This window comes from Strongylocentrotus purpuratus, unplaced genomic scaffold (assembly GCF_000002235.5).
Source record: "Strongylocentrotus purpuratus isolate Spur 01 unplaced genomic scaffold, Spur_5.0 spur5_scaffold_21, whole genome shotgun sequence".
Classification (NCBI taxonomy): Eukaryota; Metazoa; Echinodermata; class Echinoidea; order Camarodonta; family Strongylocentrotidae; genus Strongylocentrotus; species Strongylocentrotus purpuratus.
The window spans coordinates 20,042,399-20,059,480 of NW_022145607.1; the positions used below are offsets into that span (position 1 = coordinate 20,042,399).

The 17,082-nt window shown below is 36.7% G+C and overlaps 1 protein-coding gene across 1 annotated transcript; it reads left to right on the plus strand.

The window, feature by feature from the left end:
* Positions 1–14,754: 14,754 nt before the first annotated feature.
* On the plus strand, positions 14,755–16,008 carry LOC105442298 (toll-like receptor 4). Its single transcript, XM_030995372.1, has one exon. The coding sequence runs from the start codon at positions 14,755–14,757 to the stop codon at positions 15,571–15,573; it is 819 nt and encodes a 272-aa protein (XP_030851232.1). The 3' UTR covers positions 15,574–16,008.
* The last annotated feature ends 1,074 nt before the right edge of the window (positions 16,009–17,082 follow it).

Genomic DNA, 17,082 nt, shown 5'->3' on the forward strand with positions numbered 1-17,082 from the left:
CATATTATTCCCCTAGGTCCAAATCATGATTTTATTTTCTATTTATTTCTCCTACATAATTTATTTCAATTTAAAATAGAAATGTTAATGTTCCTTCTTTTGGCTTGATAACATTTCAGCAACGAATTGACAGTTTTGGTAGACATATTGGATGTATCGTAGCAATAAATTCTTGGCACATGACGTATTGTGTATACGATAATAATGATGAGAAGAAGAAGTATACAAATAACTATAAGAATAATAACAATAACACATAATTACTATAATAATGATTATAATTACGATATTTACTATAATAATTAATATAGCAATGATAATAATAATAATTATTATGATACTGCTGCTATTACTACTACAACTACTATAAAGAGGTAAATGGAGAAGAAGGGGTAGGAGAAGAATCATTTCAGCGATATTAGTGAGTATATTCTCAATGATTGAGGCATACACATACATATTACATATTCCGTGGTTAGAATGATGTAAGCGAGGGGAAATGAAATAATTACGATATTTACTATAATAATTAATATAGCAATGATAATAATAATAATTATTATGATACTGCTGCTATTACTACTACAACTACTATAAAGAGGTAAATGGAGAAGAAGGGGTAGGAGAAGAATCATTTCAGCGATATTAGTGAGTATATTCTCAATGATTGAGGCATACACATACATATTACATATTCCGTGGTAAGAATGATGTAAGCGAGGGGAAATGAAGGCAATCACAAACGAGAGCGAGAGAGAGAGAGAGAGAGAGAGAGACAGAATATGGCCGGGTTCAAATTATGTTTTCTTTAAATCATTAGACCCAGTACTGAGAATCTTTTTATCTGCCATGTTTTTGTTATTTGATGGCTTTTGAAGCTACATAGAAATGCCGTCTTTTGTCACCAAATATTGTTCAAATAGCATTGTAGAGACGATGAACAACTACTAACGCAAAGTCGTTAGCCATGAGAATGTCAATTTCTATCTCGTTCTGCTAAATAATCCGAACAATAGAATCAACCAAGTAGAATCAACCGTTAAATGAATTTATCATGAGTTCTGAAATTTTAATTTGTTACTGCACGTTATAATAGTATTAAAGAGCAGCAATGGCGAACGATTGTCGCTAAAATTCAGAAATTGTTGCTTGGATTGATTAAATTACCATGAAACATCAAGCTACATAGAACTATGATCGACAAACATGATATTGTTTTGAAAACAGTCTGAAAACATTGGAGCTAGAATGAATAAGAGATAATGTGGTCATGTAAATAAGTACATTATGTCCATGTTATTCCCCTAGTTCCAAATCATGATTGTATTTTCCTATTTATTTCTTCTATATAATTTATTTCAATTTAAAATAGAAATTCTAATGTTCCTTCTTTTGGCTTGATAATATTTCAGCAACGAATTGACAGTTTTGGTAGACATATTGGATGTATCGTAGCAATAAATTCTTGGCACATGACGTATTGTGTATACGATAATAATGATGAGAAGAAGAAGTATACAAATAACTATAAGAATAATAACAATAACACATAATTACTATAATAATGATTATAATTACGATATTTACTATAATAATTAATATAGCAATGATAATAATAATAACTAGACATATAATACTTGTTTGGAACAAGTATAGGTGGGCTGGTCAACTAAAATTTGAGACAAAATAGAGCAAAAATAAGCGACATACTGCTTACAAATTCTTAAAAAACAATATCATGTAGATTCATAACGTGAACTAAATTCACCTTCTATAGGCATAACACGCAAATTATGAAGTTTTTGACATGAGGCCTTTAATCAAAATTTTTACTATGATGACGTCATCAAAATGAAAAAAAATATTACTACGCTTGTAGAGAATTGTCTTAGCTACAACATATCGAAATTTTGAAGAAAATTGATCAATATTTACAGAGATACAATCAATTTTACATAAATATGCTGACGTCATAATATGCAAATTCGTATTTTGAGTTCCAAGGCCATTGTGATGATGTCACGATACACTTAATGGCCAAATGAGACATGGAATCATATCTCCGACTCATACTCTATCTAAATATGAAAAAAAATTGAGGATCCCGGTGCATTCCAAAGAGCTATAACGGATTTTATATAGGCATATTTTTGCCCATATATGCTATGTATTAAAAGAGCTCGCGCGCACTGACATTTATCTTGAATTGACGCTCATCTTGTTAATAATGGTCATAAAGAGATAAACATGGTATCAAATTCCTTGAAAAAATATGAGATATATCATGAAAGAAAAAAAATGGCGATTCTATGTTTTGTAATGGTGTTACGCGCGAAAACGCGCGCGCATGTGCGTGTGCGCGTTTTTTTTATAAAATTCTTTAAATGACTTGAAACGTATGCAAAAAAAATTTAAGACGATTTTGAGCATTTTGAAATTTTGCGCGCGCATTGACGCGCGGACGTACGCGCACGTGCGCGTTTTTTGACCTGAAATTGACCGGACTGATATTGACCTTAATCATGATAAATATGATTGAAAAATCACTTTTGGTTATGAAGATATGATCAAGAGTTTATTTTCAGAAAATTTCACAAAATGGCGCCTAGATGACGTCATCAGTCAAGGTCAAGGTTGAAAACCTTACTGTGTTTCGTCCATATGCCTATACATATGTGTGCCAAATTTCAAAGCATTTGATTGAATAATTTCAAAGATATCTTGCTAACAAAAAGTGGGTCGAAATAAGAAAAATAAACTAGATTTGTAATACTTGTTTGGAACAAGTATAGGTGGGCTGGTCCAACTAAAATTTTAGACAAAATGAAGGGTACATTTGAGATAGCTCTTTGTCTCAGCTACATCATACTCAAAGTTCAGCTTAAACGAAGCTAAAACGACGGAGATATTGCTCGCGAAAGACGGGAATGTAGAATCCAGTTTTGAGAAAAAGTCATGTCCCATAGAGAATACACGCAAAAAGTGAAAAATTGACATGCCTCCTTTAATCGCAAAAATACGCCATGATTCCTTTGTCAAAAATGAAAAATGTTGTTAACTACATTTGTAACGAATTGTCTCAGCTAGAACATATCGAAATTTGGAAGAAAATCGATCAATATTTACAGAGATGCAATCAATTTTTGAAAAATATACTGACATCATAATATGCAAATTGAAATTATGAGTTCGGAGGCCATTATGATGACGTCATGAGAAAAGTAAGGGTCAAATGAGACTTGAAATCATATCTCCAATTCATATTCTATCACAATAAGAAGAAAAAAATTCGGGTCACCTTGCATCCTAAAGAGCTACAATGGATTTTGTATAGGCATCTTTTTGCCCATTTATGATATGTATTACAAGAGCTCGCGCGCACGGAAATTTATGTTAAACGGGGGATCATTCCGTTATTAATAGTAAACATGGTATCAATTTGTTTGTAAAAATATGTGCAATATTATGAAAGAAAAAAAATGGCGATTCTATGTTGTGTAATAGTTTTACGCGCGAAAACCGCGCGCGCATGCGCGCGTGCGCGATTTTTTATAAAATGCTTAGAATGGCCTAAAACGTATGCAAAATGATTTTGAGACGATTTTGAGCATTTTACAATTTTGCGCGCGCATTGACGCGCGGACGTACGCGCACGTGCGCGTTATTTGACCTGAAATTGACCGGACGGATATTGACCTCGATCATGATAAATATGAATGAGAAATAGCTTTTGGTTATGAAGATATGATCATGAGTTGATTTTTACAAAATGGTGCCTAGATGACGTCATCAGTGAAGGTCAATGTTGAAAACGTTATTGTGCTTTGTACATATGCCTATACATATGTGTGCCAAATTTCAAGGCATTTGATCGAGCCATTTTCAAGTTATCTTGCTAACAAAAAAGTGGTTAGAAATAAGAAAAATATTTAATAAATAAATAAATAAAGGCAATTCTAACGAAATTATAAGGTGGTCTGTACGTTATACAGCCCACCTGATAATAAATAATAAATAATAAAGGCGATTTTAACAAAAATATAAGGTGGTCTGTATTAGATACAGCCCACCTGATTATTATGATACTGCTGCTATTACTACTGCAACTACTATAAAGAGGTAAAAGGAGAAGAAGGGGTAGGAGAAGAATCATTTCAGCGATATTAGTGAGTATATTCTCAATGATTGAGGCATACACATACATATTACATATTCCGTGGTAAGAGTGAAGTAAGCGAGGGGAAATGAAGGCAATCACAAACGAGAGCGAGGGAGAAAGAGAGACAGAATATGGCCGGGTTCAAATTAAGTTTTCTTTAAATCATTAGACCCAGTACTGAGAATCTTTTTATCTGCCATGTTTTTGTTATTTGATGGCTTTTGAAGCTACATAGAAATGCCGTCTTTTGTCACCAAATATTGTTCAAATAGCATTGTAGAGACGACGAACAACTACTAACGCAAAAACGTTAGCCATGAGAATGTCAATTTCTATCTCGTTCTGCTAAATAATCCGAACAATAGAATCAACCAAGTAGAATCAACTGTTAAATGAATTCATCATGAGTTCTGAAATTTCAATTTGTTACTGCACGTCATAATAGTATTAAAGAGCAGCAATGGTGAACGATTGTCGCTAAAATTCAGAAATTGTTGCTTAGATTGATTAAATTACCATGAGACATCAAGCCACATAAAACTATGATCGACAAACATGATATTGTTTTGAAAACAGTCTGAAAACATTGGAGCTAGAATGAATAAGAGATAATGTGGTCATGTAAACAAGTGCATTAGTCCATATTATTCCCCTAGGTCCAAATCATGATTTTATTTTCTATTTATTTCTCCTACATAATTTATTTCAATTTAAAATAGAAATGTTAATGTTCCTTCTTTTGGCTTGATAACATTTCAGCAACGAATTGACAGTTTTGGTAGACATATTGGATGTATCGTAGCAATAAATTCTTGGCACATGACGTATTGTGTATACGATAATAATGATGAGAAGAAGAAGCATACAAATAACTATAAGAATAATAACAATAACACATAATTATTATAATAATGATTATAATTACGATATTTACTATAATAATTAATATAACAATGATAATAATAATGATTATTATGATATTGCTGCTATTACTACTACAACTACTATAAAGAGGTAAATGGAGAAGGGGTAGGAGAAGAATCATTTCAGCGATATTAGTGAGTAGCAGCACGCGCGGATTTTGAACTTTGACGCGCGCTCACGGCCTTATGAAAGGTCAAGAGGGACTGAAATTAATGTAAATTGTCATTTACGGTAAAAGGAATCTAAATCATGTAAAAAATTGAATTTGACCTTTTCCGCGCGTTGTGAGCGCGCGCAACGCGCGCAGGGACACATACGGACGGAAAATGTTGAAATGCTTAAACTGACCTGATTCGTACTTTTCATTAATAGTTAGGTGATTTTGAGCATTTTTAAATTTTGACGCACGCGTATGCGCGCGTCATGACCTTTATGTGACGTTTGATGACATGACCTGTTGACTCTTGACCTGAAATATATGTGATATGAATATGAATGACCTTTGCTGATGCAACATGAAGATATGATGGATAATGTGATTTCAAAAAATAGCGCCTGCATGACGTCACGATGACCTGATAACCTTGAAAATGTTACTGGAACGTCTTATGGCAATGATCTATAACTGTCCAAAAATTGAACGAAATTGACCAAACTAATCTTGAGTTATCCTGTTAACAAAAAAGCGAAGAAATAAATAAAAAGAAAGAAAGAAAATTTGAACAAAAACAATAGGTGATCTGTCGATATCGACAGACCACCTAATGAATAAAAATCTTGACGAAATCAAAAGGTGATACGTCTACGTACGTATCACCTAATAATGAACCTCCTTACAAGAAGAAATTGCTTATCGTGGCTGTGTTAATATGTATAACAAAACATAACATATATAATCGAACAATGAACAAACTCACTTTATAAAGGCAGTATGCACGCAAACTTCCTCAGTCCTCATAGCTTCCTAAAATGGGTATTACCTCTGATACATACTCTTTCACAAGTTGTTTAACTATTCAAAACAATCAGAAAACCTTTAATTCTCACCTTTATAGTACTTGTCCATCCCTGTTTACCGTGATCAGACATGATGCTATTCGATCGCTGAAAACCCCAAGTTCTGTAGCCTTGTTGTGTTGTCAAATCAACCCATATATACGGAACATGAGCCTCCTGATACGAGCCTGTCAGTGTCTTTAATGAATCACTGGTGAGAAAAAAAATTGTATTTTATACTGTTATTAACAAGATGAGCTCTGATTGGCTGTATGCAAACGAGTTCATACTGGGTCCGGAGCTAAAGTGCGAAAAAAATACGCAGGATGAAAACCAAAAATGAGCACAGGGATTCTGGTAAACAGTAGAGGGCGTACTTCCGATGGCATCTCTGGTAGGGGCGAAGAATATAAAGCCCACTGCGCATACCGTACTATTAATTGCTATGATTGACAAATATATTGTAATATTATCAGATCTGAACGTTCTAAAATGTAACGTCTTCTGAGCCAGTATTTTAAACTAGATGGCAGAGGCGAAAGTTGCAGGTATATTGGTGGCCTTTAATCGAAAAGAAAAATGACAAATCGGTTTCAAATCGTACGCATGCAGACTTTATAATGACTCGCAACCGTTACGCCCATGATACCCAGACGTTCAACTGTTTAACTATAATATTAACTGTAAGACTATCAAGAATCTAACTCGAGAATATTCTACACGTTTGAGTATTTTTATGCCCGCGTCACACTGTCCCGAATTTGGCATAAGATGGACACACGATGAAGGAAAATTTCAAATTCGGCTCTGATCGTAAATACATCGGGCCATTTCGGGCCATTCGTGAGGGCATCTGAGGCAATCGTATGACCGCCGGTGGATTTTCAGGCTCCTGCAGCAACTTCGTGATGCCCGCGTCGCACCGTCCCGAAGTTGACATAAGATGGACAAACGATGAAGGAAATTTGAACTTCGCACGAAGATGGCCCCGAACTTTGTCAACAGCCAACCATTAGCCGAAGCAAGTACGATGCCTACAGAAGGTCACACGATGGCACCCGAACCACTCACGAAGGCAACACGAAGATGTGAATTTGTAATAAGAAGTGTACCCGCAGGCCACACGAAGGGCACACAATGGCCACACGACGTCGTATTGAGAGTACGATGCGTTCCAACTAGGTCACGAAGGCGTCACGTGACCTCTCGATGGTATAAAACTTTCGACCGACGGTGGGAAATTCAATTGCTGATCGGAAATTAATGATGCTCAGAGCAGGGGCGTCAGAGCGACTTCCAAATTGGGGGACAGGACCAACAAAAAAGGGCACCTACAAAGGGAAATCTCAAATCGAAAATATACAATTTGTTAGACATTGGTATGTAACCCTATACAATGTGGTTACATTAACAGGGATGCTTTCAATATTTATTTCTCTTTGTACATCATACAAGATATTGTTTGAGCATCATAATTTGCAGTTGGATATGATGGTCTGAATATTCATATGCGAGCGAGAAAAAATGTTAAAATTTGTGAAGTCGCAGCGCAACAAATTACATCTTATAAAGATAATTAAATCCAATACTGATGGGGTTATACTCACATTCTCATAACGGAGGACTGAAAAGGCCTGTGATAAAGTAACACAATTATATCATCTATGAAATCAAAGCGAATGTAGCGAGCGAGCTTTAGAAGAATTCGGCCTAATATTCACTTTAAATTAGGGGCACGTTTAAAAAGAGAAGAAAAGGGGAAACTTATCGAAAAGGAAAAGACACTTATTTCTTATACCTGAAAAGAAGCACTCACCAGGGATTAAAAAGGCACTTATGAGAATGGTAAATGGGAATTTGTCGCCGGAATTGGGGCATCCATCAGATTTTGATAGAGGCATTCATAAGAGTTGAAAATGGGAATTGATGAAAAAGGGGATAGGTCACTTTTTAAAAAGGAAAAGGGGCACGTATCATTGTTAAAAAGGAAATCGTTAGAGGTGTAAAGGGGCATTTATCGCCCCTGAAAAGAGGCACTGCCTACATAAGAATAGAGGTACTTAAGAGAATGAAAAGGGACACTTCTAATAGGTGAAAAGGGGGCATTTATGAGAAGGGAAAGGAGCTCTTTTGTTTTAATGGGGGTGCTTATCATATGGAAAAGGGGGCACTTATTAGATTGGAAAAGGGGCACACGTGAAAACAAAAGGTGTGCTTATGGGAGTTATCAAAAGGGGAATAGGCACTTCCTACTAGAAGCACTGGTCAAAGTAAAAGGGGCCTTCGCAAGGTCTTCGGGCAATTTTTTGGCACGCCAAAGATTTTGTCAGAAAAATAGACCGGCGGTCATACGATAGCCTCAGATGCCCTCACGAATGGCCCGATATGGCCCGATGTGTTTACGATCAGAGCCGAATTTGGAATTTTCCTTCATCGTGTGTTCATCTTATGTCAACCTTTGAAAAGGGGAAACAAAGGCATTTTATGTAGCCCCTCCATCGCTGTAGGAGTCATTATTTCAAAATGTACAAAGTGGGACCTCTTCGTATTTTGAAGATCTGCGGATACTCGGGGTCATTTGGGACATGTGCTAACCGTGACCTGGTCTACTACTCGATCTGACTGCGACCCGATTTAGGAAGAATTAACAACAGCATTTAATATGAACATTCCGACATATAAAATCTTAATGATTGAGGATCTGTTTATTCATGTAATTAATAAAATCTAACTTTTAGGGGATTTCAAGCCTACTTGACGGAAGAAAAGGTAAATCGGCTCAGAATCTTAATGACGTCATACTAGTAATACGATTGTCTACATTTTGAAATTCTCGCCATCCAACATGTCGAACATGATTGTGAAATAGCTTAATGCTTTATACATCTATATATTTTATGTAAATTTCTGTATGCCAGTCACAACAAATTTTGCTTTTTTTCAATAGCATTTTTATTACTGTTACCAATAATCTAAATGCTAAATTTCTATGACAAATTTGCCCTCAGCTAATCAAATGCCACAATTATTAGTAGCTCATAACAGTTTTCTAACTGGTTATTAATTGATGACAAGTTTTATAAAACAGGGCCCTGGTTCCCTTCTTTGTCTATTAATGTGAGCACTTGAAGAAAACTTGAGAACCTGAATATATGAGATAGAAAGTGATGAGAAATACGAGAACCTGAAAACTAAAGAACCTGTTTCCTTCTCGAAACGAACTTACAGAAGGTAGTTATGGAGTTAAAGAGTGAAATTTCCCTCTTACAGACAGGACATGGCAATTTAAAAAAAATTCTAGTTATGCTAGCTACTGTCCCCATTAAAATATGTATTTCTTTATTTCTTGATCAAAGTTCTTCATAGCAATATTCTGTGCTAGATATTAAGTTGCCCCTTGTTAATCCCCATTACTGTCAGTTATGACTTAAGGACGTAGGTCCCCTAGTTGATTAGCATAGTAGCACACACATTCTTTAGCAGTCACGCAAAACAAACACTCCCCAATTGTCATTCAACACAATCTGAGAATGTATACTATTATCTAGATCTGTTAGGAATAAATCATTGTCAAAATCATTCAATAAATTGGGGTAAAAATAATTATTCCACCATTATGACCAACAGTGTAGGATTCAGCCTTTATATAAATACTTTGTTTTCTCAATCTGTGAAACAAGATAATATAAAGTACAGCACAAAATGTAATTATCTACATATTTGTTCATTATGTGGGGTATAGATAACTGTCATCTTGCCATTACCCTGTTCTCCACCCACATTTCCCTCAAAAATGATTGTAAATAAATAAAATAATCTAACGCTCCATAGCTTTGGGTTAATAAATCGATTCGTTTCTGAACAACACAGAAGTATGCTTAACATTTATTTTAGTGTACTAGTAATTATACATGTTTTGATCGTCGTAGTCTCGCAGCCAGGTGTTTGCATGCAAGTAATGAGAGTGCAGGATAATTGAGATAAATTTAAAGAGAACTAATTTATCTTTCTACTGCGAGGCCCTCCGCCCACATAAAAAACACATCTTTATCCTTATAATGTAAATGTATATACATATATATATATATATTTCACACTTGTTATAACTCTCGGCCAATGAATTGATTTAACCGGTCTTTTCTAAATTCCCCAAGTAAGTTTGCTTAACATACTTATACAACCAGTCATACCAGCTTTGATCTTCGTAGTCTCGCAGCCAGGTGTTTACATACAGGTAATAATAGTGCAGCACAGTTGAGATTCAGCAAAGCAGCAGAGGCACGTGACACACACAAAGTTCTCTAAAAACACAAATAAATCACATTTTATGTAAAATTTGTTTTGTTACATGTTTAATAAATACTTTTTCATTTTTTGGTTATGAATAACATCATCTGAGCAGAGAAATGACTTGGCCTATTTGGGACTCTCAATGTATCCGCACTCTGACAATTTTTGAACTATATAAGAATTTGTATATTAATAGTTTTTACGGAGTTACAAAATAATATTAGGGCACAAACATCATTACTCTTCGTGAACCATGCTTATATTAGTTTTGTTTTCTGTTTGTGTTATTGTAAATTCAAAAGTAGTAAAAATATAACAAGAAGAATCGTATAGATAATTTTTGTGGATCAACTATTTTAGTTTCATTTTATGGGACGTACCCACACATCGCATGTCCGGACAATGTGGTTGGCTGATTTCAAACAGTATAATATGAAGAGGTTTACATGCAATATTTCATAAATCTTTTGAGAATCACCTTGGGCAATATGATAATAATATACAATGTCTCTAAGCGCTTTACAGAATTAAACTATTACCCCGGTCATTGGATTCAGTGCTTGCCCGCACACAATGTGTGCACAATCTCCACTCCCTGGGGAGCATCCCATCCAGGCGTTACTTGACGCTCAAAAACTGTTTGACCAACAATGACGGTCGCATCCTACCGGGTTCCCATTTAACACATGGGTGGAGAGTAGCAAGCGCAGGTTAATATCTTGGAAATTAGTGCCGTGTCGGGATTCGAACCTTCGCATCTCCAGTCAAGCGCCTTAAACCACTCGGCCACGACAGTCCTACATATCAAGACAAGTATTTATGATGCACTATAGGGCTATTTGATGAATTATGTCGTTAAATCTAAAAGCAACATTAACAGCCCTGTTTCTGTAAAGCGTCCGGATAAGTTCCCATTTCATTTATAAGAATAATAATATGATATGATTTCATTACAGTCTAGCTTTCGTAAATTGATGTAACTTAAGTTGCATGACAAAAAAATGCTCTCAAAACAAATATGGCGTACAGCTGGTAGTAAATGTATCATATTCAAATGAAGCTTATATTGTAATGATTAATGATTAATAATATAATTGAAACAAAAACAACGATTTGACTTCTTAAGAACTCTTCTAAACTAAAATTTGTCTATTTAAAGGGAAAGTCCACCCTGAAATTAAGTTAGTTTTAATAGGAGTAGAAAAATGAGAGAAACAAGTCAGTGAAAGTTTGAGCAAATTCCGATTAAAAATAAGGAAGTTAGGATTTTTGAAGTTGTGATCAATCAAACACAAATTGGCAACTCTATGACGTATCATGCGAGCTCAACTTCCATTTGCTCAGTACTAAAAAAATCTAAAATTTTCATTTTCCCTCAAGAAAAATTTCAACCATACATGCACCCTAAATATAATAATTGCAAATATGTTTCTATACTCCCCCTGCAAGGAACAAATATATATTCCGTCATCAATAACGAAGAAAACATGATTTTATGGAATATTATGCACAAAGCAAATGAAGGAGAGCTCGTATAATAAGTCACAGAGTTGCCAATTTGTATTTGATTGATCACAACTTCAATAATTCATAACTTTCTTATTTTCATTCAGAATTTGCTCAAACTTTCACTCACCTGATTTTCTTATTATTCTGCCTCTATCGAAACAAACTTATTTTGGGGGTGGACTTTCCCTTTAGAGCGATTAGCGATGACGGTGATAAAACAATGACATTATTTTGATATAGTATATACCACTGATAAATCGTATTAGTTTCATATACTTCGGTGATAAAATGCTGCAACTAAAAAAGCATCATTAAGCTTTCATATGCTATAAACGACAATTATACACTGAAAGTACTATCAGCTGAAGGTTTCACATTGGAAATTCATCATTATCAAACAGACAACTAACACACATATTCATGAAATTAATTGAAGTCTAGCCCTCCTCCGAACCTCCCACTTCCAAATGTATCGATCAATCTTCCTCTTTGCTTTGAAGTACAGTTTCACTTGCACGTTGTCTACTCAGAGTGTTACTTATGGAAATAAGATTACGCTTTTTAATAAATTCAGGCGTTTCATTGAACTGTGACTGTTCAGAGTGAACGAACATGGCTGGAATCTCCTTCCTCTCTTAATTAAACAGTACGAAACATCTTCTTTGGTGCCCCAATTCCCAGAGGCTTGTGAAAAACAAAGGTAAAGCGATGTGTTTCTTCCTACATTTGTATTTGTTAAAACAACTAAGTGTGTTTTATGTGTTCTTTTGTGATTTTTAAAGGTGGTACATTTTGGCATGACTAATATTATTGCACTGTAAACAACTTTATGACAAGCTTAAACGTTAAGCTGACTTTTAAATACATGTATATAAGCAATCACAACGAATAATCTGTTTAAAAAAGACACTCGTTTTCAGGAATGAAAAAGAAAAGGATTGTACTTCAATCGACAGCTCATGTTATTTTGTGAGAAAATTAGCTTGGTATGGTTTTCCTTCTTTTGCAGACAGGAATCGGTCATCATGGCTTACAAACACCCACTGCTTATTCTCCATTTGGTGATCATTTTAACCCAAACCTTGCACGGGGTTGCGACATTGGTTCCCTTCAGGAGCTTAAATCTGGATACTTCTCTTCAGGGATGTGAAGAGGACTTTGAACGAAAGACAGTTTTCTGCGTCGACCTAGGGTTCAATTCTGTACCCCAACATCTTCCAGAGTATACTAAGGGTTTGTGGCTAATGCGTAACAACATCACATCCCTTCTGAGCACCTCATTTAGAAGATATCCTCACATTACCGATCTGGACCTATCCCACAACGACATTAGGGTAATAGAATCCACAGCTTTATATCCTCTCAAGGATTTATCCCGCTTGGACATGTCATACAATAAACTTGTGCTTCCAGGTAGAGGCTTTTTCAGATGGGCAAGAAAGCTGTCGCTCTTAGATGTGTCTCATTCAAAATTGACATCGATTCCTAATGACATTCTAAAATGGAGTCCAAACTTGCATACTGTGTTCCTTAATGATAACCTACTCACAGTCATAAACATAAGCACATGTGGCACAGCAAGGCATGTCGACTTGTCTTATAACTCGATAGAAAACCTCACAGAATATGCTTTTAACTTCGTGTGCAACTCAAATATTCTGGATTTAACTGGAAACCCCATCAGATCAGTGGACCCAAGCGTAATTTCATCGCTTCATGTCAGATCATTTATATTAGGGTGGCACAAATTGACAATCGAGGAACTGAGAAACATATTCATCGGTATCTCCCATTCATTGATAAAGACATTTAAATTGACCCGTGGCGCTGATTTGAGCGTCGTTCCGGAAGATCTATTTTATCCCCTGCACGATTGTTCTCTTGAAATACTCGACCTCGACACGAATCAACTATGTGCCCCTTATCCTCGCGTCTTCTCGAATCTGACAAGTCTCAGGCAATTTCATCTTCAGAACAACGGTATAGTTACAATCGAACCAGATTTTTTTGAGGGCATGCACAATTTAAGAGTGTTAGACTTAAGATATAATAATATTAAAGATATAAACACAAAAAATCTTTTATGGACAATAAATTTAACTGAGTTAAACATATCCAGCCAATTTACAAGACAGAGTACAATAATTAGAAAATCTGCATTTCGGGGTTTGCATAATCTAACACTTTTAGATTTGCGCTCAGACAAATTCCTAGACACGTTAGAGGCGACATCTTTTTTGGAACTTAAAAGCATTCAAACTATTTATTTGTCAGAATGCGATATCGAACCATTTAAAGTGATGATCCCATCAAGCGTAACATCACTTTTCCTAAATGATATGGTAAATCCCCTGGGTCTCGAAAACCTAACGACATCCTTCAAAAATGTACAACTCCTGGAACATTTAGAGATGAGACAGTCGGGGCTTTTGCGTCACAACCTGTGGAACCCAAAAGTGAATGTCTCTCTATTCGACGGATTGTTCAACCTTACGACTTTGGATCTGAGCGAAAATTGGTTATATGTACTCATGGATCCCAGGATCCTGCAACAACTTTCCGCTTTACAAAATCTTTCTCTAGAAGACTGCCACCTTGAACACCTTCATCCACAAGCATTAACTGGATTAAAATCACTTCGGGTTCTAATATTAAGAAAGAACAAACTTCAGCAGCTTCACTCCGATTTATTTAAGTCATTATATCAATTGACAAGCATTGATCTTGCTGATAACTTTTTGATGGACCTTGATGGAGCGCTCTTTTTGAGTAATCGAAGGTTAAAAACTCTTCTGCTATCAAACAACAAATTATTTAGTCTCGAACAAAATACTTTTAAACCGATCTATTTTTCTCTGTTATTCATCGATCTTTCAATGAACCCTATCGATTGTAACTGTGATCTCAGCTGGTTTCTTGATTGGCTAAACGGACCACTTAGCCTCACTTTCGTAGATGAGGACGATTTCGACGACGACAAAACCATCTGTTCATCGGCATCCTTAGAGCCTCTTCGGGGCAAGCATCTAATTGATTTTGATCCTAGAGAGTTCTGTAGCATCAACATCGCACTCGTATGTTTGCCTACCCTCGCCATCATTTGTCTGATTTTCACCGTCGCACTCGTATACCACAACCGGTGGCAGCTGAGGTACAGACTGTTTCTTTTCAAACTGGCAGCTGTTGGCTACGAGGAGATGCGGGACGCTAGAGATCATAATGATTATGAGTATGACTTAAATGTCATATTTTACGATGATGACGAAGATTGGATTCGCGAACATCTGCGACCAGCTCTCGCAGAACAGCTTCCGCAGTTTCAGAGGAGTGTCTTTGGTGATGCGGACCTCATACCGGGAATGCATTACTTAGATGCTGTTGACTACGTGGTGAGTCATAGTTACAAAACCATCGTAGTGCTCAGCAGAGCTGCTGTTCGTGATCGCTGGTTCATACTCAAGTTCCGTACGGCCATGGATCACGTGAGTGACACTCTGACTGAATTCGTTGTCGTGGTCTTCCTCGAAGACATCCCAGATGATGAAATGCCGTTCTTGGCGAGGTTGTATCTCAGTGACGGCAGACCCTATATTCACTGGACTGAGGACGTGAGAGGACATGAGTATTTCTTTGATAAATTGACAAAAAATCTTACCATTAATCTCCGCACCAATGACAGGATCCCGAACGAGTAAATAGAATGTGAGATATGTTTAAATTAAGTGTATGTCTGAATGGAGAATTTTAAAATGTTTGAATAACACGGTTGAAAGATTACGTTTTTTGATAAACGCATTACTTTTGTGCAGCTGTTGCACTTCTTTGCACGCCTCGCAAGAGCTTCTTGCGATGGTTTACGGAGCCGTAAAAACACATCGCACATTAGTTTCAAGGCACTAGACCTGCACAGGGTTTGTGAGTTCACCTCAAGGATTCTTGTAGGTAGGGGAGTATATTTGTTGGAAGGGAACAGGGCGCTCACGAGGAGACTCGACTACAGCTGTAGACACATACGTGCAGAAAGACGCGGGAGTTGTGACCATGGCATAATGTAGAAAAGGAGCAGCATAAAATGATTTTTTTTTTGGTAAAAGAGAAAAAATACTTACCCCTCGAACCTAATATTTCCCTGAGGTAATAATACTTTTATTCGTACTTGTAGTGGTGGTAAACACTGAAGAACACTACAGCATTAATGAGAACCCACAATACCTTTTGGGAAAGAGAAAATGAAAACGAGAACGACCGTGAATACAATTTTAGTTTTTCAATAATATCAAGCAAAATTATCTCATCAATTTCTGTGAAATGGTGTAATCTTGTCACTCCCCGGTGTCACATATCATCATGTAATTTCGCTGTTAGGCCAGCGCGGGGAAATCAACTAAAATGATAATAATGGTCCGACTTTGGCTTTTTGTTCAATCTTGCGATTTACTCTGATGAGTGCAGTACGAAAAGCTTTAGCATGCAAGCGCGTAGCCAGGATTTTATTTTAGGGGCGGTAGTGAGCACGCGAAGCGTGTCAATCACTTACAGAGCGCGCGTAGCGCGCTCCCTAGGGGGGGGGGGTGGGTGCAAGGAGGGGGGAGTTTCCCCTCCTCCCGCGCGAAGCGCGAAAGCTTTGACGTTTCATTAGATTGCTAGAGAAAAAAGGCGATTCGTTGTCCCGTTCTCGACTCTTAAAGGCCCACTGGACTACTTGTAGCTACTTGCGCCCTCTCTATATTAAACATCGAGTCTGAAAGTCTGAATTATCCATGAAACAATTCTGCTCTCATTATATCAGGCTCGCGGGAGTGTTCGAAACCTCGAACCCCACCACCCTACCTCCTCCCCCACCCCCCCCCTGATTAAACGTAAGTGAACGTTATCAGCATACCTTGGATGAGATAAAAACAAATATATATATCATGAAAAAGAGAAGTTGGATTGGGAAAGAAAGGAAATGAGAGGGGAGGTAGATGGTGGAGAGGAAACAGAGAGGATGATGGTGAAATAAAGAGACTGTTATGATGAGAGGGATCGAGATATCGAAAGAGAGAGAGAGAGAGAGAGAGGGGGGAGAGAGAGAGAGATGGTGGAGAAGGAGAGAGAGAGAGAGAGAGAAAGATGGTGGAGAGAGGGAGAGAGGGAGGGAGAGAGAGAGATAGAGAGAGACTGAAATGGTGGAGAGGGAGAGAGATATAATTATGAGGGGAACA

Coding starts and splice junctions, on each gene's coding strand:
- LOC105442298 (XM_030995372.1), top strand. CDS start 14,755: ATGAACCCTATCGATTGTAACTGTGATCTCAGCTGGTTTCTTGATTGG.